The 20,486-nt window shown below is 41.9% G+C and overlaps 1 protein-coding gene across 2 annotated transcripts in view; it reads right to left on the bottom strand.

Moving 5' to 3' along the window:
- Positions 1 to 220: 220 nt before the first annotated feature.
- RPF2 (ribosome production factor 2 homolog) overlaps positions 221 to 20,486 on the bottom strand; it is a 25,091-nt gene continuing 4,825 nt past the window's right edge. The window contains exons 3-10 of one of the 2 annotated variants that reach the window (XM_019537920.1): positions 19,106 to 19,143; positions 18,317 to 18,356; positions 9,490 to 9,571; positions 8,921 to 8,997; positions 7,573 to 7,672; positions 3,745 to 3,847; positions 2,540 to 2,684; positions 221 to 2,166 (exon numbers count right to left, since the gene is read on the bottom strand). In XM_019537920.1, coding sequence (XP_019393465.1) covers positions 1,984 to 2,166; positions 2,540 to 2,684; positions 3,745 to 3,847; positions 7,573 to 7,672; positions 8,921 to 8,997; positions 9,490 to 9,571; positions 18,317 to 18,356; positions 19,106 to 19,143 — 768 coding nt within the window. In that variant the 3' untranslated portion in view covers positions 221 to 1,983. The remainder of the gene's footprint in view (positions 2,167 to 2,539; positions 2,685 to 3,744; positions 3,848 to 7,572; positions 7,673 to 8,920; positions 8,998 to 9,489; positions 9,572 to 18,316; positions 18,357 to 19,105; positions 19,144 to 20,486) is intronic. The other variant, XM_019537921.1, reaches the window with a different exon arrangement.

The raw sequence follows: 20,486 nt of genomic DNA, 5'->3' as shown, positions 1-20,486 counted from the left end.
TTAAAAACTTTAGCTTTTGCCTTGAGCAGGAAAGGCAGTGTAAGATGAAGATTAGGCTAATGTCCATGCTCTATGCAGCCATAACTCTGAAAACATTTTTCTTCATTTTGCCTTCCTACAACAACCATGTCTTATTTAGGGATGTGTGGCATGCAAGAAAACACAGTTATGTCCTGTTTTGTAATTCCCTTCAAGATAGCTCCTGACACAGCCTCGAGTCGAGAGGGTAAGAATATTTTCATTCGAGGGGAAGAAAATGAAATAGAGCAGTAACTCAGACTATTGCTAATTTTTCAAGCACATGTATGTAGATTACAGAGACTAGAGTGGCTCAAAGTAAACAAAACAACACAAACTGAAGTTATGACCTTTAGGGTTATATGTATAATATAATCGTGCTTGCCTTCACTACAGTCTTAAGATACTTCAGATCTTTTACTCAGTGTTACAGAATTAGTCAAGACTTAAGACAGGACAGCAGAAGAAACTTTAAAGGTGCATCTATGATAGGATAACTAGGGACATTCTTCCACTTAAGGAAGAAAGAGTAAAGACTTCTGGGCAGCAAGGATGCAGACATTTTTATCCATCTTCTAGCCCAAGATTAAACAGCCTCTGTATCTGGCCTGCACTATAACTACTAGAAGAACAACCCATTGGAAAATTGGGTCTAATTTTTCTAGTGGAGATGCACACAAAACAACAAAGTGCATGCAATTTGCAGATTGCGGTAAAAGCCTTCTGATGTGGTGGTATTCAGATTGAACTATGTGCTAGTTAGCTCAGCAACAGAGTGAACACTAAATAATGTAAGGATGCAAACACAGATTTCCACTGAGTTCAAAATAGGAATGCTCACACTAATAAGACTACGTATATTAGTGCCTATACCAGAAGTTAAGCGAACAAAAAAAGATAGCTAGTTAGTTATTTTTCACACACCAAAATACAGGAAGACACAAGCTTCTTTATGAAACAATATATAAGTCTGGCTGTACTTAACAAGAATTTTCACTTGCTATATTCTAACTTCTACCTCATTAAGCCTTGAGCATTTTTCACTAGCTTGCTACATAAGGCTTTGGTGCCAGCTTAAGTAGAAAACAACTTTAGATTTTGTTTTGTAAGAGTATTAGTAGAACAAGACTCTCAAAGCCATGAGAAGATAGAGGGAAAAAAAGAAGTCAAACCTTTGCTGCATTAGTAATCTCTTTCTGGCACTCAAGTATGGCAAGGAAAATGGTATAAATACTATGATTAAAAACCAGAGACTAAGTTGGTTTTGACACTTCCAGTCTTTGTGGAAATGAAACAAAGGACTGCATACCAGACTCTAAAATCCTGAAGGTCTCATTTATACTCAAAGTGAGCATCATGCGTTTCAATACTATGGTGATGAAAGTAGCATAAACACCTCAAATAAGTGGCATTTGAGGAGAGAACAAGGAGACAGCTCACAAGCAGATATTAATGCTGACATTGTTTCTCTTTTATGAAACACACGGTGAAGACAACTTAGTTTATTAAGTGAGAGAGAGGGGTACTCCAAGTTATCTGGGAGTCTAAATATACTTAACATAAGACAAAAGCGTTAGAAAAAAGTCAATAAGAAAATTATTTACACTTAATTCTAGAATAGAGTTTATGTGATGAGCCTAATTCAACTCGTGTCCCACGGATAAGAACCCCACAATGCTGTCTGTTACTAGACAACTGAATTATCTCTTCTGATGATGATACCAGATATGTTTATTCAGTTTGCTGAAGCCTGATAAATCATGTCAGATTACTTCCTTTTCAATACTCTGGTCGTATGTTAAAGCCTGAGACCGCACATCCATTTATATATGAAGTTGCATTAAAAAATATTTACAAAGCTTTTAAAAAAAAATAGTAGCAGAAAGGTCCATCTCTGCCACGTACTTAGTGAGAAATACAGTGAGAACTGATGGTTGCAAAAGTCCCCAGAATTATTTCATCCTATCAAGCTGATTTTGTTTTCTTTGGACTAATCCCTTCACTGTCTTCAGTTATCCGCTCTGCGGGCCTCTTCCTTAACCCTTTCATTTTCCTGGTCTGTAATTTACCAAGATCCTGTTTCTTCATATGGATTCGACCATAGGTTGTACCAAAGACATCACGGGAGATATTTTTCTTCTTCTTTGGCTGTAAGAGAAAATGAATGTTAATAAAGACCATTTAGTCATCAAACGATGTCACTAATGATAGTGACAGATATCACTATCACAGAAGTCCCAAGCCTTCAAGGCAAAAGCACCTGAAGTGGAAATGGACAAATTAAATTAAGGATTTCCAACTCTTACCCCACTACATCTTTATTCCACTCCCTACCATCTATGTCATGGCATGGGCTTTGGGGTGTTGATCCAAGAAAGCTATGATTCTTTAGAGAATGTACAATGCAGTAATGCTTCCAGCCCTGCATCTTTTTTATGGCTAACTTTAAAACTTGTTCTAGCTTAAAGATTGTGCAAGTTGCAGTATAATGTCTTTTGTATACAAGACCAGTTTCAAGTACCTTGAGTGCCTTAGGCTGTTTTAAAGATAACTTATAAAGGTCATCTGAAGCCAAATGTGTCCTCCTCATCACCAAATCTAATGAAGGTCCCATGTCTTCTAATTCAATCCTTGGTATTTTACAGCCCGATTTCTTCAGTAACACTCTAGAGAAGGGGTGGGGGGGAGGGAAAAAGAATATTGTTCACTCATTTAATTTGTAATAATTTCCAACTATTTTTTGACCTGCAGAAGAGAATTCAGCCTTTATGAACAGGTGCTACTGCTCGATTTTTTGTTCAGAAAATACATTGCACTATGGCTGCTTACAGACGTAAAAAACAAACCAACAAAACAACAGTGCTTTACTTTAAACTCTGCATGCCCCTGCACTGAGCCCAGAGCATGTCCAGGAGAGGCACTGCATTAGTTTGACCCAGCTTGCCCGATGTCTGGTGCTTCAGCAGGGCTTTTTGGCGCTTTTATCTAATACTTGATTGAATCATAAGCAGCCAAATTGAATTCAATCAGCTATTAGATAAAAGCGCCAAAAAAGCCCCGCTGAAGCGCCCAATCTATACAGAAGCTGCAGAGCCTGGTTGATCTAATGCGCTAACTCTTCCAGTTTAAAGCATGGTTGTTGTTTTGTTTTGTTCTTTTCATGTCTGTCAGCAGACTAAGTGTAGTTAAACATGACTTTACAGATCTGTTTGATCATAATATGAGAGCATTCAACATCTATTCAGCCTGAGCCCGTTCCAAACAACTACCCAGGCATCACTACTGTGAATTCAGTTTGTTTCAAAATTAATTTGGCCTCTTATGTATTAATTTAAATTTAAATTTAGATTAGGTCTGTGATGTTGCATTAGATATTTTTTCTGACTAATTACAGAAAAGCACCTCAGGCACGACCCATGAAATTAAGAACTTTTGAGAATGAGAAGCTATGAAACAATGCTCCTTCTAAGCTGTGCAGTGTGCGTGGCCATGGCCACGCACACCATGCAGCTTAGAGGGAATGCTGATATGAAGTACAATTTTAATAAAGCATGTTAGGAGAGAATTTAACAAGCTAGATGTGTATATACAGTCAGTATCTGATGAGGTGTGCCTACAACACAAGCTAAGATCTGTACCTACACGGCACAAGGTCACTGTAGTGTAGAATGAAATCAAGGTTCACGTTAGACAAATCTAAGTGTACAAAAGCAAAAGGAGGCTTACTTATAGCTTCGCATGTAAATTTTCCCATCCAGAGCCGTGAAATGCAGAACATGTTCTAATCCAGCCAGGCGAACATAGGGCACGGTAGGACCCCTGAAGAAGTCTGAAACAATATTTAAACATATTGAATGCGCCAGGTTTCTTCTTGAGACAAACAAGACCAAAACCATAGGACGACAATAAGAGGATGCTAATTTGATAATAGATCTCCATTATAGAAGATGGAACTCAGACTGACTGGTGTTTTCTAAATATTCCAAAGCAAAAGTAGATGCAGATTTGGCTTTTTTTTTTTTTTAGAATCACTGAATGTAACAAGTGTCTCTATAGTCCACATCCACAAGTTATTACTTGAAGCCAAAATACACATCCAGTTGAGTATCTCTCACATCTGAAAAAGGTCACTGCTATTGCTCAGAGGTGTAACATTGGGAATGTGCAGAGTACTGGAAAACAAGTATCAACTTTCCAGACAGTACTCTGCCAGCAACGAAAACTCCTGAACGTAGTTAAAAAAAAGAAAACAATTAACAAATAAAAGGAGATAAATATATGGACTTTGTTTCAATAGGAAATGGGTACATATCTTTTGAAGTAGCATCTTTAGCTGTCTGAAATAACCCAGTCTTTTAAAGTTTCAACTACAAACTTAGAAAAATGAAATGCATCTCACAACTGTTCAAACAAGCTCGTGGTTACGTATGCATTCTGTAGTACAGAAAAGAACATCTGGTTAGGTTAAGAGTGTAGAATCTGACAAACTGACTGATTCAAACAACTCTGGCACCAAAGCCAGCAGTTAGGACAATGGCACAGATCAATACGAGGTAAAAATGCACAAAGAAGGTTACTGTTTTAGTGTTACTGATAGCTTTTTACTGACCACTGTTTATAATATTCTTACCGTATTATTATACAAGACTTGCTTATTATAAAACTTTCATTACCCTGTTAAATACAGCACTATTAAGCGAAATAAACCTGCCATTACTGCATCAAGTATTTTTTACTAAACTTACACTATTCAAACAGACAAATTAAGTATGATCAGTTACATGAAAAAGCAGCTTAGTTTTCAAACAGGAATTTTAGATATTAGTTAACCAACAGTGAGTGGCCTCCAGCACAGTCTTCATAGCAGGACTGTGAAAAAACAGTGTGAGGGAAGTTAACATACAACAAGAACGTCAAATGAGCCCATCATCTGTGGAGGGTGGAAGAAGAATGTGACCTTGTCCCTAGAGGTGTGTTAATAAAAAGGACAATCAATACTCAAAACACGGGGCTCACTTCCCTTCAAGTTTCCCATTCAGGTTATTTTCTAAAGATTTCCTTTCCAGTCACTTCCTCAATTATCATTTTCAGGAGTATCAGCACTGACCCAATGTCCAAAGCAAAGTTTTATTGGCAGATATAACCTGGAGTTTAGCCAAGAAATTCTTGGTCAATTGCATATTCTCATTCTTCCTTTGCTGGGTTACTGAATTCATATCTAGGGAAAAAGTCATTGGTAGAATATTTTCTTTATTTTTGCATATATTTTCCCAGGCTGCAGCTAAGACTAGAGCTCTCTTAGCAGGCAGATTTATATTTACAAAGCTTTTCCTGGCAAACTGTCTTTTTTGTGGTAGCCCTTAGCTTTCTACCCACAGAATGATCTTTTCCCTGCCATCCAAATCCAGGCAGGGAAAAGTTTGTTTCTATGACATCCACCAGCTGCAGAACGTTTTCCTCTTTGTAACCCTTTTGAATTTGAAACATTTGTTTTAGTCTTAATTTTGAGGCAGCCTACACTTTGGCTGGACTGGAGACCTTCCTTACCTCATTTTTTTTAGTTCTTGCCACACATTTAGCGTGTGCTTAGTCTGTTTCCAGGCCTTCTGATTAAGCATCCATTGCAGAGGGCTTCTGAGAACCTCCATTTTGTTTTCAAACGCTTTAAATGTATTAAAGAATAAATTATATTCTGCCTACTCCATATAGTAGCTGAAACTGTTCTTCCCTGAAAAACACAGATGCTGCTGGAGATAATGTCTGCGACTGGTGGACCAGGGGCTGGAATGCTCATTCTGGGTTTCTTTTTATCCCCCATATAAAACACTTCTCAAACACTTGCATCAAAAGATCCTGACTGAGCCCTGTACCTCTAGATACTAGATCCTAATAACATGCACAGAAACGGTAGAATGGAGAAGAAATAAAAAGTTCTACCTCAAAGATGTTCAGATTGCTGCCAAGAAACCCCAATTTTTAAAAATGTATCAGGACTCAATAATTGGGCAGTTTTTAATATGTAAATAGGGGACATTAAGGAACGAGTGAGCCGACTGATGTTTCAATGAGCAGGAAAACATTTTATAAGCCATGTGCTCAGGAGGCTACTAGAACAGGGGATTCAGTGGCTGCAATTCAAGAGGGATGCGGGGGCAGGGAAATCACTGGGCCCTTAATACCATCATAAAAAACTGGCCAGTGAAAGCCCAATGACAAAAAATATTAAAGACACTTTTTATGGGAACAAGAGGGAAAAATAAAATAAAAAACGGCATTTTTTTCCTCGTAGGGGTTGTTTAGAAGGGAAAAGTATAGTTGCCATTTATATACACCCAAATAAAGTGTCCCCAAATTGTTAAGTGGATTTCAAAGGGTCAGTTACACAAAACATAAACATTAATTCCCTCTGCTTATGACTTGTACAACACAAGACCACCTTCACATGACAGCCCAAGAATGCACGAATCCTTTTCACAGAACAAACCAACAAAAACTGGGTTGTTTACCATGAGCGTCAGTAACGTCACACAGCTTTGTTAACAAGAGATCATCAGATAACTCGTTTTCCCTTGGGGATCTCAGCAGCACCGTAACAATACGGTCTTTAAAACAGCAGGGACATCTTTCTAGGTTTTGTGGCAACAGTCAGGGATTAAAAACATTTTATTTCTCAGGAACAGGAAGAAACAGCCACTCCCTATTACATCGTAGAAGTTTTCAGGGAGGCCAAGTTATAAAATGTAAATTATCCAATGTTATCAGTGTCCTGTTACATGGCTGAACCTTTCCTCCACCTATTGTTTGGCCTCTAGATGCTTCATGGAAATCAACAGAACACGAAGACATGCGGTGTGTACTTGCCATACATTCAGCAGGAAAAGAAAAACTGGATTTATATTTAAGCGCTATATCAGTAAGGCTGTGACCTTCAAAATAAGGCTCTCAAGGCCAATAAATGCTGAAAGCTGTAAGGGACAAGGGGCAGGGGACAGATCAGGGAGGACAGGCCCTGCATAAATGCTTTCCCATTAGTGCCTTGTCTGTGCCACTGAGAGATACAAAGTACTGGGCTAGATGGACCTAGGATCTGACCCAGTATGGCATCTCTTAAGTACATGTGGCTCCAGACAACTTAAGGCAAATTAAATGGGAGAACTGAAATTATCCAGATGGGTAACAATATAAATGCAAAAGACCAACTGTTCAGTTACCTGGCACCTGTCTACAGCATGACACGCAACTCCTTACAGTTCAGACCTCCGTCTGCCTCTTGCATTCGTCTGTATACAAACACCAATGCCAGGCAAATATACTTAACGGGATACTCATCAGAATTAACTTTTCCAATGCTTTCTAGCCTTGGAGAAAAACCTGTGTGTACCTGTTTACACAAACATATACCATTTAAAGTGAACAGGTACAATTAATGCTAGATATAGCTGTGCTTTTTTGTACATGTTGAGCAATACTAGCAAAATACCACTTCTCATTACATAACGTTGTCACTGCTTAATGCAGTATAACTGCTGAAACCCTATTATTTAAAATACTCACCAATGAGAAGGCTTTTTAATCTTCTGTACTCCTCACTTAAGTCAAACATATCACCAGCAAATATTAACATGGGTTTTGTTCCTTCAGGACACTTGCTGTTCTATTGGACATATTGTTTATACAAAAACAAACAAATATTCAAACAAGGTTATACAGCATGCTTAAGTGACCAGAGCACATTCCATTTTGTGCTGTTTTGACTTCTGATAAACACATATAGGGGTAGGTATTATTTCAAATTTATACACTGTACTTGTATTTGGAATTTTGTGGGTCCTTTGAATAGGTGAGTAGTGTCTAAGGCCAAATAAGACAAAGGTCCCCAATTGTAAGATGAGTTAGATAGTGAAACAAACACTATATTGAAAGTGCTGGAGGAAGCTTGTTGGCTTTGGATTACTAGTACACAAAGCACAAGAAAGCACACTGCATTTCTTGCACTGAGAAAGACGTGGAAGAAACTTAACAGAGTATTCAACCCATTACCAAATGCTGGGTTTGATACCGACTCACTGCTAGTGTACTACAACTTCCCTGCTGCATAAATAATTATGAAAATACATTTAAAAAAAAATTTACCACACTGCAGTGGAGAGAGTTCAACTTTAAAATTTTCTTTGCTACCTAAGAGGACTATTCCATTATCACCCGTTTTGAAGCTGTAACTAAGCAGCTGCCAATTTCTGTAGTCTCCGAATTGTATTAGTGCAAATACAGAATGGATATTTTCAAACCAGTTTTGATGCAGGTGGAGTGTCTGTGCTCCATATGAAAGTCTATGAGCTTCAAGAAGAGGTGCTACAATTCCTTTAGCTAGAGATTAATATGTTGTTCTAATGCGTGTATGAAATAAGGAGTAAAGCAGTCAATTGCAGGTGCTCTGTGAAAAAAATCAGGGTTTGTGCATAACTGAAGGTCCAGAAAAGCCTTTGAAGTATTGCACATATATTATAAAAAAAAAAATAATAATAATAATCATCATCACTGGCTGTGAAGAGATGAATTCCAGCCTTACCGGTGTCCCTAATAACTTTAAGGACTGTCCACCGGTAGAATCTGATTAAGATAATCTGATTGAAATACATTTTTTACAAAGATCCTATTTGCAACCTAAATGTTGGAAGCAGCCCAAACCTATGGCAAAAACTTTTCAAAGGAACCAAATGGTGATCATACACATGTACAGAGGACAGAAATAAGATACCAAGATGAACTTCCACACATTAATCCTGGCAGTCTGAGTTAGTATTTTAAAATCATCTTTTATACTTCATGTATACATGTGTGAGATGCCACAAAAAAAGCTCACCAACAGATGTCACTAGAGTGCCTGCTTTGACTATCTTACCTTGATCTCTTTTAAAGAGACAAATTTCTCAATGCCTAGCTCAATCATATCTAGGACGTGATAATCAAACATGCAGCCTGTGAAAAAGAAAAAAAAAAAAAAGTTGCTTTAGCCCAGTGGTACTTAGCCTATTTGGGCCCATGAGCCAGATAAGAGACCAGAGCGGTGGCACGGGGTCAATCCACAAGTCAGAATCAGGGGAGGCGGGGCAGTCTACACGTGATCTACTGCACCAGCCTGAATCTGTGCTCCAGAACCAGCTAAATGCTGGCCCAATCCTCTGCATTGGATGCGGCTGCAGACTCACTGCACATCAGTGCAATCTAGCCTGTAGGGCCATATCATCCAGTCCATGGGTCTGGACATTTAATCAACAGGGGAGCAGCTGTCATTGCTCCCTTGTTACCAAATTTCTGGATTGGGGGGGGGGGGGGGGAAGCCCAGCAAGCCAGATCTGGCCTGCAGATCAGAGGTTGTGTACCACTACTTTAGACATCTATTTTCAAGCCCTGTTTCTTTCATTCTGTTCAGGGAAAGTGGGGAGGGAAGAACTTACATTTTTTTCATACCTATTATTAAGTTGTTAGGCCTCTTCTTGTTGTGTGAACCAAACATAAACAAAGAACAATCTGATTTCTTGGAAAAAAATTCCTATTAAAAAAAACCAAAACCATAAAGTGCAGTTTGTAAGTACATTAATGATCTAGTGAATGTTAGTGCTAAAAGCATGTCCATTTAAGAGCTACAGCTTATAAAATAATGCCTGTATTTAAACTAATTTTAAGTGTTTCCAGCCATGAGAAAACCATGTATTGTCTACTTTTCCCCCAACATTCACCCAGTCCCTTAGGAGTTTAACCTTAGCAGCTTTATGGAACTCCACACCAAGCGACATTCCTGACATTTTGCCTGGACATCCTGTTCCTTAATTGATCCCATTAATCCTTGTTGTTTGTCTTTCAACTACCCTCAGTAGCTTCCACACTTCTGAATGTTACATTCTGGTAGATACCTTGAATCATTACTTCCATTCCTGGCCAAGCTGCGAGTTTTTAACCTTGGTGGCTGGCTGCTGCCCACCCAATCATTATCTCTTCTCTGTACTTCCTCTAATGATTTTTATTGCACCTATGTTACTCTGCATTACATTCCTTTGGCAGTACAAATCCTGAATCTGACCAAAATTCAGTACCTTTGGCATTACAAACCCTCACAATTTGGCATATATGGTGTTGTTTAAACTCTAAGTTGTAAAAAAATATTCCTAGAGAATCTCAAAGTTTTAATGAGACCTTTTTGGCCCTTGTGGTTGCTGAGAGATGCGTGAATGTACAAGACCAGAAGATTCCAATAGTAGATGGCAAATTAACATCCTCCCCACCCAAGGCTCCTATAACGTATATCCTTGAAATTTCCTGATTTTTTAAACTGCCTCAATGTACCAGGAAGGGGGGGATGCAGATGGGCCAGGATTGCAAATTTTGTGCTTAATATTTTTGATCACCACTGCTAAGGGATGGCTAGGCACATTTCACGGTGGCAGGTAGGGTGGGGAGGTCAGTTTGTTTTCCCAGAACTCCTGTTAGTTGGACTGCAAAATCTTAGAGCTCACCATCTTTCTTCTGTATCCCCTACCTTACCCTTCAAGACAGAAAAATAACTGAGATGTGCTGCAAATTAATTAAGTTGTATGTTAGCCAACATATAGAGGTAAACAGTTGTGCTGCAGGGTTAATCGTATAGTTTTAGGAATAAGTTAGATAAGGGCTTGTATGGAATGGTTTGGAGATGGATAACAAATTGCACTAGACAGGCGGTTTTCAAACCGTCCCCCATGTTCCACCACAGGTCAGCAGGGGTTCCACAAAGACAGTGGGGGTAATGGCAGTGCACAACCCAAGCGCCAAGCCAGGTCACTTGGCTCCACATCAATCTTCAGGAGAGAGGTAGGAGTTCAGCAGCAGAAGTGATATGAAAGAGTTCTGTGACTTTTGGAAGTCTGAAAACCACTGCACTAGATGATCTCCAGAAGTTGCCTCCAGGCCCAGATTCTATGATCTATACTCTCACTGCTTGGAGTACTGCAAAGGCACTTGAGTGCTTCATACAGCACATAGGTCCATAGCCTCTGAAAGGTGAAGTATCAGGCTGGAGGGCGGCTACTAATGGAGTTCCTCAAATAACAGTCTTGGGACTTGGGTGTAGGTTGTAGCCATGTTTGTCTGCCTGTGTCCTTAGACCAGGTTCTTTGGGTGAATCTGATATCTTTTATTACACCAACTTAAATGGTTGGAATTTTTTTTTTTGCAAGCTTTCAGGTTTAAAAACCCTTCATCAGGCTAAGAAAGTCTCTGCAGTTGGTGTCTAGGGACTGATTTTATTAAATAATTTTCATTAATGACTTCTGGGTAAGAAGTAGGGGCAGGTTAGTGAAATTGACTAATGACAGTAGCTTAAAAAGGTGGGGTGATGAACTGACCCCTTCCCCAATGTGACAGATCCAGACCACGGCTCCTTGCAGGTGGGATCCTGACACCCTGGCAGCGGTGGAGTAAGTATTAGCAGCTTTGGGGGCCAATGCAGCCATTCCTTGTTCCCTACCACTGACACATGCCCCCAGCAAGGCTCCATGCCCTGCCCCAAAATTCTAGGAACCCCATAGTCCAGATGACATCTCTATAAACTAAATTCAGCACATATGTCTGACACCCCTGGTTTAAGGCACCAATGATGACCTGAATGTCTTTGGAGATTAGAGAAACAGAAATAGCATGAAATATAACACGACAGGCACAATCACAAGTTTTTGCTATAAGCTAAGGCTCATTAGTTGGAAACAGGGAGGGGAAAGACTTGGATGTACAAAATCAATTACAGAATGACCAATCAGACAAGCCATATCTGACATAGCCATGAAAAGAGAGACACCTGTGGCCCTATGCCAGAGAAGGAGATGCAAGTCCAATAGAGATGGAAAGCATTACATTATACATGCCACTGGCACAACATCATCTGGACTATTGGGATCAGAAACATACATTCAGGTTCAGGAAAGATGAATTCAAGTTAGAACTGGTGCAGAAAGGGGTTGTTAGGATGATTTGGGGAATGGAGGGATCAGGAGACTAAACAAGCTTAGTTTGTTAAGTGCAAGGGAACAAGGGCTGACAGGGAATAATGACAGCTTTATAAATGTTATCAGTAACAGATAAACACCAGGGAGAAAGGAGAGCTATTCAAGTGTAAAGTTCACTGTTGACATAAACCCAAATAGGTATAAGACCAGGGGTGGGCAAAATGACAGGTCCGGTTGGTGGTCAGACTCCATTTCCCAGCAGCCCTAACCCATACTAGCAGGGTCTGCAGCTGGGTGGGTAGCTGCTCCAGCGCCAGGACTGGACCTTGAGGTAGTCCACTGCCTGCATGCCCCTGCCCATGGGGCCCATGCTCATCACAGGTCTCCATGGAGACCATGGGAGAACAGGGCCATCACAGCCCCGCTGCACCTGGAGTCTCCATGAAGACCAGCCAAAGCAGTGCAGACAGGGGCTGCTGGGAAGTGAAGTCCACCATAGACCCAATCTGGCCCATGGGCTGGGCTTTGCCCATCCCAGTATAAACTCAGCACAAATAAAAGTTTAGGCCATCAGAAGAGAAAAGTTCTGGAACAACTTCCCAATAGGAGCAGTAGAAAGAAAAAACTGGTTTTAAGAGAGCCTGATTAGTATAAAAGGGATTTTACAATGTGGTGGCCTATGATTACAGGGGCAGCATGCCATGACCCAGAAATTCCTTTCTGGTCCTACCTTCCTAAAAAGAAGTTGTTTCATAACCGCATTAACCCCTTCCCAATAATAAAAATAGCAATGACACCAAAGGTGTGAACACAACCGTTTCATAATAAAGTAAACTTGCTCTGTAGTAAAAAGCAGAGTGTATGCATAACACAGGTCATGGAAGGCACTCCACTCCAACAGAGTTACCCCTCAGAAGGTGAGAAGTAACCATCCATGTCACCGTCCTAACCAAAACTTATCCTAAGACACTTGCTTGAAACTAGGCTACCCTGCCCCACAGTGCCCAGACACTGAAACAGCACCTACTGCAGTCAGCCATCTTGCTAGAGATGGTCACAAGTCTGCTATTGTTTTACAGAGTAAAAACTGGGGTGGTTACTTGTATACTAATTATTTGGGGAGTGCAAAATGGGCCCCATTTGATTTGGCCCGAATCAGGGACAGTGATTTGATTAGTTGATTCAGATCACTGTTCCCAATTCAACTCAGCTGAATCCAAATCTGAAGATTCAATACCGATTCGGAGAATCAGCGATTCGGGGACACGCACATTTTTAAACTTTTTTTCCTACATACCTTGAGGTACCAGCATGGCTTGCAAATGCTGTGATGCTGGGGCGGACAGAGAGTCCCACAGCAGTGTGGGCCCCCCCCATATGCTCGGTGGCAAACCCAGAAGTGGACCAGAAGTACTTCCGGTCCACTTCCAGGTCTGCCAGCGAGTGTGTAGGAGGTCCCCCCATGCTCCCCTGGCTTGGCAATCAACCACGGGGGGGATCCCGGGTGCTCCTCAGACCCAGAAGGCACCAGTTGCTGAGCCAGGGGAGTACAGGGGGGCCTCCCCCTTGTGCTCTCCAGCAGACTTGGAAGTGGACCGGAAGTGTTTCTGGTCCACGTCTGGGTCTGCTGCTGAACGCACTGGGGAGCGCCCCCGCACTTCTGCGGGACACTCCATGTGCCCCAGCATCACAGCATTCACAAGCCACCTGCTACCTAGAGGTATGTAGAAAAAACATTTAAAGCTGTGTCTACGTCCAAATTGCCAAATCTTCCCAAATCTCTCTGAACTGATTTGGAGGGTTCCAATTCAATTAGAAGAGATTAAAGGGTCTCCTGATTCGATCTGGATTCAGAGATTCGGCCACCGAATTGGGCCGAATCAAATCGGGAACTGAAGCGTTGCAAGGCCCTAGTAATTAATGTCATGCATCCACACCCTTAGAGTATAATGACAGTATGCTGAACTCTCGTTCCTTGTACAAAATATTTACATTTCAACGGGCCCGTCTCAGGCTCTAAAACAGCAGTTCCCAGCAGTTAGGGGTTATGGAAGTTATAAGCGTAGTTGAAACTCAGTAAGTCCCTAATTCCCCATCCTGTTTCCCAGACAGGCAGGGGCTTTACTGAGCTTCAGTTACTCCACAGTAATGACCTCTAACTACATCCAGGTGAGCACAGCCATTTGTTTCCCCAGGAACAAGCAGCAGCAGCAGCACACCTTGTGCCGCTGCTACTTGTCCCTAGGAAATTCTTGTGCTACATGCACTCTGGCACATGGCAGATTACCCCAGGTGGGGTAGAGAAAGCAGGGACTAGCAAATGTGCTGGCCCCAGAAGCTTTACCTGGGCTTCTGTGGGGCAGAGAAGCTACAGTCACAGTGCTTCCATAGCTGGGACCCTGGCCAGCAGCTGGAGTGTGGCTCTGGCCAGCCAGGATCTGGTTTTGGGTGGTGCATGCTGATGCCACATATCCCTGTTTTTTTCTGCATGGGTTTTTTGACTCTAGGATGCCTCAGGATCAACACCCCCCAAGCAAGGTAGCAGCACAGGGAGCACCTGCTTGTATGCTAAGTAGCAACACACACAAAACCACAGCGCTACATACTGTACAGCTGTGGTCATCTGGATATGACCTCTGTGGCTGTAATTACTCTAGGGCAGGGGTGGCCAACCTGCGGCTCTGGAGCCACATGCAGTTCTTCAGAAGTTAATATGCATCTCCTTGAATCTTTGCACAAGCATACAGTGACCAGCTTCCAAATGACCTGGAATACCACCACCAGTGCTGCCTCCAGAAGATTCTTGCCATAAAGTGGAAAGACTATTGCACAAATACCACCTCACCCACACTAACACTGCTGGAGTGGAAGCATTGATTATTCAACATCAGTTGCGGTAGACAGGGCCTTGTGTATGCATGTCTGATGTATGTATACCAAAACAACTGCCAAGGACAAAGGACACACAGGAGCGAGAGGAAACACGTCAAGGATACTCTTAAGGTAAACATTAAGAAACGTGGCATTGACACCACAAATTGGGAAAAACTAGCCTGGGACAGGGTTACAAGGAACTTTTAACCGGGAGTGGAAGGGGGTGAGGGCAGGTCTTTATGAAAAGAGCAGAACTATTTATGTGCCTGAAGTTAAGTGGGGACAGCTTTGCTTGCTTCAGCTGCTCTGCAGTTACTGTTTCTGTGCCCATTCTTACCTTAAACTAAGCTAGGGCACCTTGTATCTATCTGATAGGGCTGAGCAAAGCTTTAGTAGCTGATTTGATTCAGAGAAGATTTGGCCCCATTCAGGGACCAAATATCCAGATCAAAATTGAATCAGGAGGTCAACTAAAAGCTCCAGATAATTCAGATGCTTTGAATCAGATTCAGAAAAAAATTTCGGCAATTCAGAGATTCAACCATATGCTAGACAGGCAGCCGACAGCTGTCTCCAGCTGGTAAATCTGCTGGGATTGGGAGAGGTAAGAGGCATGGGAGAGGGAGGGATTGGGGCTGGGATAAGTTGCCCGGCCAAGGTGGGGGGATGCATTACTCAGGGAGCGGGGCGTGGGATGTGGGTATGGCATCTGCCCTGCTGTTGCTTGCCCACCTGGGGTTAGGGGGTGGGCCATGGGCGCAGCTTGCTTCAGGTGGAAGGGGGCAAGTGGCAGCATGGAATAGACCCCGCTCCCAGCACTGCCACACCTGCATCCTGCACTCTGTGCCAGCTGGCAAGTGGTGACAAAGCAGTCACTGCTCCCTGCGCTGATGCGGGCATGGCAGCACTGGGAGTGTGGGCTATGCCGTCCTGCTGCCTAGAGTGAGTCGTGCCTGCATTGTGCCCCTTGTCCCCCCTGCCTGCAACGGCTGGGAAAGTGGCAACAGGGGAGAGTGCCTGCAGTTCCCCCTGCAAGGGCAGAGGCAGGCACAGCCAGAGGAGCTACCAGAGAAGCCCCTACAGCTGCACTGCCCGGCCCCACCTCCCACCCAGCCTCAGCCTAGTCCCAGCACTAAAAAAAAAAAGCCCTGCACTCACCAGCTGCAGGAATGACGACCGAGGTCTCTGGGCACTCATAGTGGAGCCCCCTTCCACATACAGTGCAGAGCAGTGGCAGGCAGCAGGGATCATTCCCCCGCCACCTGCACAGCAGCAGCCCCATGGTGTGTGGATGCAGTGCAGCTCGGCAGGGTGCTGTGTGTTGTCCAGGAGCTGGGGTGGCTCCGCCCATCAGCTGGAGCTCCTGGTTTGATTCCCCAGCTCCAATCATTCCCCCAGCTGTTCGGTAGGGGGGTGGGGTGGGAAGCAAGACCCTGGATCTGTGCATGGGGTTTCAGTAGGCTGCTGCTGCCAGCTGCAGAAATAGCCCAGAATCACCACCATCACCAGCAGGCAGCAGCCTGCTGTCATCCTGCACCAAAGGCCTGCACCCCCCCAGGAAGAGCTGGGGGAAGTGATCAGAAAACTGGGGGAAAGATCAGAGACCTGGGGAATCAAACCTGGAACTGAGGGGATGTTCAGCCCCTGGCTCAATTTTCCAGCTCCCTGTTTGATTTGCTTGGGAGCTGGGGCAGCTCCAGCAGTCATCCAAAGTCCAGCAGCACTCAGCCCCAGCTTCCAGACAGCACGCAGTGCCCTGCCGAGCTGCACTGCACCTGCACCAGGTGGGGAGGGTGATCCCTGCTGCCCCCCACTGTGTGGAGGCAGCTCTGCCACAAGCACCCAGAAGGCCCCAATTGCCACTCCTGCAGCTGGTGGGTGGGAGGGCTTTTTTCAGTTTAGGTTTTTAGTTTTTTTTGTTTGTTTAAACTGCCAGGACTAGGATGGGACCAGGCAGGGCAGCCATGGGGGCTTCTCCTGTGGCTCTCCCCACCTGGGGAGAGACAGGCACAGCTGGAGGAGCCACGGGAGAACCTGCAGCTGCCCGGCTATACCTGGCTCTCCCCAGCCGATCTGAATGATCAAATCAGTGCTGAATGTTCTGAAGCCAATTCAGCCAAATCAATTCAGGACAGCGATCTGAACCGAATCGCTGTCCTCCAAAATGTTCAGCCTGTAACTTACATTCACTGCTATTAAAGTCCCATTATTTCTATTCACAACATGGTGATTTTCTCCAAAACATTTCATCATCATTTTCTCATCTCTTAAAATCAAGATGGACTTCGTTTGCCATAATTTTTTCTCTGTTTGTAAGTTTGAGTGCCCAGAGGATTTTTTTGAACCTTCACTTGTTTCCCTCAGTTCTGCCAACAGTTGTTTGATGCTTAAGGAAACAGTCCATTTTAAAAAATTGCCAACTATACAGCTAACTGGTTGACAACTATTCTATTTGCACAAAATAAAGGGAAACATATTGTGCGGTTGGTACTTAGACAATAGCTAATTACTTTTTAGGTCAGTGGTTAACTCATCTCAGTTCTTATTATTGTATATTACGCCTTCCTTTCTCTTGTGAAGGGCTACCTATGACCAGCTGCCTTTGCTATAAACCCCTATGTTGTTTCCTGATAAAGGCAGACATGTTCTAGCACTTAAATACAAGATGTAATCCTGGGATTAAACTCTCTATTTTTGCTTTCCTGTCCATAAACAAAAACTTATCTTGTCAAATGGTACACAATGCTAAATGGATTTAAGACCTCTGACTAACCAAGCTTCCAGTGGCTCCTTTTTTTCTTTTTTAAATGCAATAGTTCACTTTAGTAGAAATTTCTGAATTGGAACAGAACTCATTATTTTGAATCTTTGATTTACATTTTTTAGCAGTGCTTTAGGCTTAGGTACTCTACTTAACTTTTCTTCCTCTGCTCATAGTAAAGCAACCCAGGTATATTTCCAGTTAATTTTTGCAACATGGAATTTCTATTTGTACAAACAGATAATGACCACCAAGCTAGATTTACAAGACAATCATGTAAAATCATTGTCCACACCTTCACACCACTCTCCATCAGTTATAAAACACTAAATAATTCCAAGTGTTTTGTTAGTTTCATAACATGTCTATGAATGCACTGACTTTAAGAGCACCCTAAATTTTTACTACCTCAAAAAAAAAACTTTAAAAGTTCTCCCCTTTAAGAAACCTGTTACTAGAAAATGGTATCCTGCTAATAAAAACCCTACAACAGTATATTAGGATGTAGAAGTAGATACTGAACATGTTCAGAATTATATAATAATTCCCCTAAAACCTAGTATCTGGGGTACATCTTCACTGAACCTGGAAGAGCGGTAAAGGGATAGTAGTCTCTTGAATGATGTTATTCTGTGTGTAACCTGCTTTGTTCCAGAGCGAGCTGAATAAAATGATTTATACTCACCAATGACGTTTGATCCTCAAAAGGTCTGGTAATATTTTTTCTGAAAAAAAAAAGGGGGAGAAGAAAAAAAAAAAAGGTTTTCTTCTTCCTTTGTGATTTCACACTAGCCACCATGATAATACTTGGGTTCCTGTTCTCTGCTGGGATGATTTCAGCTTTAGAAGTACAGTTCCATTTTAGGTGCAAAACCAGCCATTCTGTTAGTTTTTCTTTAGTTTTTGTCAAGTCAGAAGTTTTTTGTCATTTCCTCTTTATCACAGCACCTGAATCTCAAACCACCATGTAGGCAGTTCTCCAGAAAGAGATGCCTCTGCTTTTTCAGCCATGCTATGTTCAATATATTAATTTTCATGAGCTGTTGCACCAAGCTCCTCATCTTATATAAACAGATCTAATTTGAAAAAAAATGTTGTATTATATATACTTTTTATTATAAACTCTATTTCCTACCAAGATGTTTTGCAACTTATCTTTAATAAACATTGAATTTCCAATTTGTTAAGGATCCGCATCAAGTTGAATTCTGCACTATTTTGTCGGCTCTTTGCAGAGCCTAGACTAAGTGTGGAGCTGATTAGTTACATCCTGTTTTTGCCAAGTTTTTGATAAAAAGCACTGGACTCACCACAGAAGCTAGCATACGCATGGTCCTTCTCAGTCCTTCATTATCACCCTCTATATTATTATACAGCCTGATCTTTTTAAATGTGGTTTGTTGGCTCATAAAATACCTCTCTCTATGAATATATTAAGTGCCATATTATCAAGTGATTTAAAAACATTACTTACTTTTTATATAGGACAGCAAAGGGCTTTTTCAGGGCATACTGTAAAATTAAAAAAAAAAAATTTGCAAGACAGAACTTTACAAGACAGCCTTTTTAATGCAGGAATATAATAACCATTTTCCCCTACAATTCTACAAGAAAATGGCATCAAAAGAGAAGTGAATAGCTTCCAAATGGGCGGCTAGGGTCTGGAACCAACTTCCAAGAGCAGTGGTGCTGGCTCCTACCCTGGGGGTGTTTAGAGGAGGTTGGATGAACATCTTGCTGGGGTCGTTTGACCTCAGTATTCTTTCCTGCCATGGCAGGGGGTCGGACTAGATGATCTACTCAGGTCCCTTCCGACCCTAGAAACTATGAAACCATGAAACAGTGCTCACATACAATGTAGCCCAGAAAGAAATCAGATGAGTAGTGAGGCCCACAAAAAGACAAGATAATGGAAACCAAGATTGGTGTCTCTTCTTTAAGGAAGATAGAGATGTATAGACATAAATAAGTAAAACACCAGAACCAAGAAACAGAACACCGCTACTTCCCATTCCAGCATTAAGAGATTCACCAGTTTAAATTATAAGGCAAACTGCACCAGACTTTTAATGGGAGGCAGGGAGAGGGGTGGAAATCTTTCTTGGGAGTTAGAGCATGAGATTAAACTGGATTCTAACTATACAAAACAGTTGCAAACACAGAATGGAACCCTGACCAGTAAACTGACTCCTAAGTCCCACTGCAATATGAACAATGACAGTAAACTCTGACAAAGCGTATCATCCCTCTCTACACCTGTTTTCTTTCTGTTAAAGACAAATAAAACCTCAGCCCACTACTCCTACTAATAGGTAGGAAAATAAAACAGCTTGGAAGCCCCAAAATGAAAGGCATCATGGAGACAGAGAGTATTATTAAAACTTCAAAATAACAGTAAACACACAGATAAAAGCAAATACATACAATAAATACTTTAAGCCCAAATGATCTGAAAATAAGAGGCCAATACTTCCTTACATTACTGGAGGGTTGCAAGCCTACTTTAGTCCTTATATGTGTTCACAGTACTTTTGGTGTTTGATAGCATTAACTCTGGCAAATTAAATGCGTTAATCACCAAGTCAGACTTTATCACAAAAATAATTATTTAAAAGGTTTCATTTAAAAATGCATATAGCTGTGACATGTTAATTAAGACTCATATATATATATGTATTTTAACCTCTTTGGTTGCTGGCTTTTAAAAGAAGCTTACAAGGCACTGTCCAACTGTGGGAGCTCGATGCCGAATTATATAGGACTGAATTAAGCACAGGCTCAGACCTGTTCAATTTAAAACTTTTATTGTTCCACAAAGTCATAAACTAAAGGAGGTCTGTTGGTTCACGAGGTTC

This window comes from Crocodylus porosus, unplaced genomic scaffold (genome assembly GCF_001723895.1).
Source record: "Crocodylus porosus isolate Cpor-Errol unplaced genomic scaffold, CroPor_comp1, whole genome shotgun sequence".
NCBI lineage: Eukaryota > Metazoa > Chordata > Crocodylia > Crocodylidae > Crocodylus > Crocodylus porosus.
This window is presented reverse-complemented; position numbering and strand designations above follow the sequence as displayed.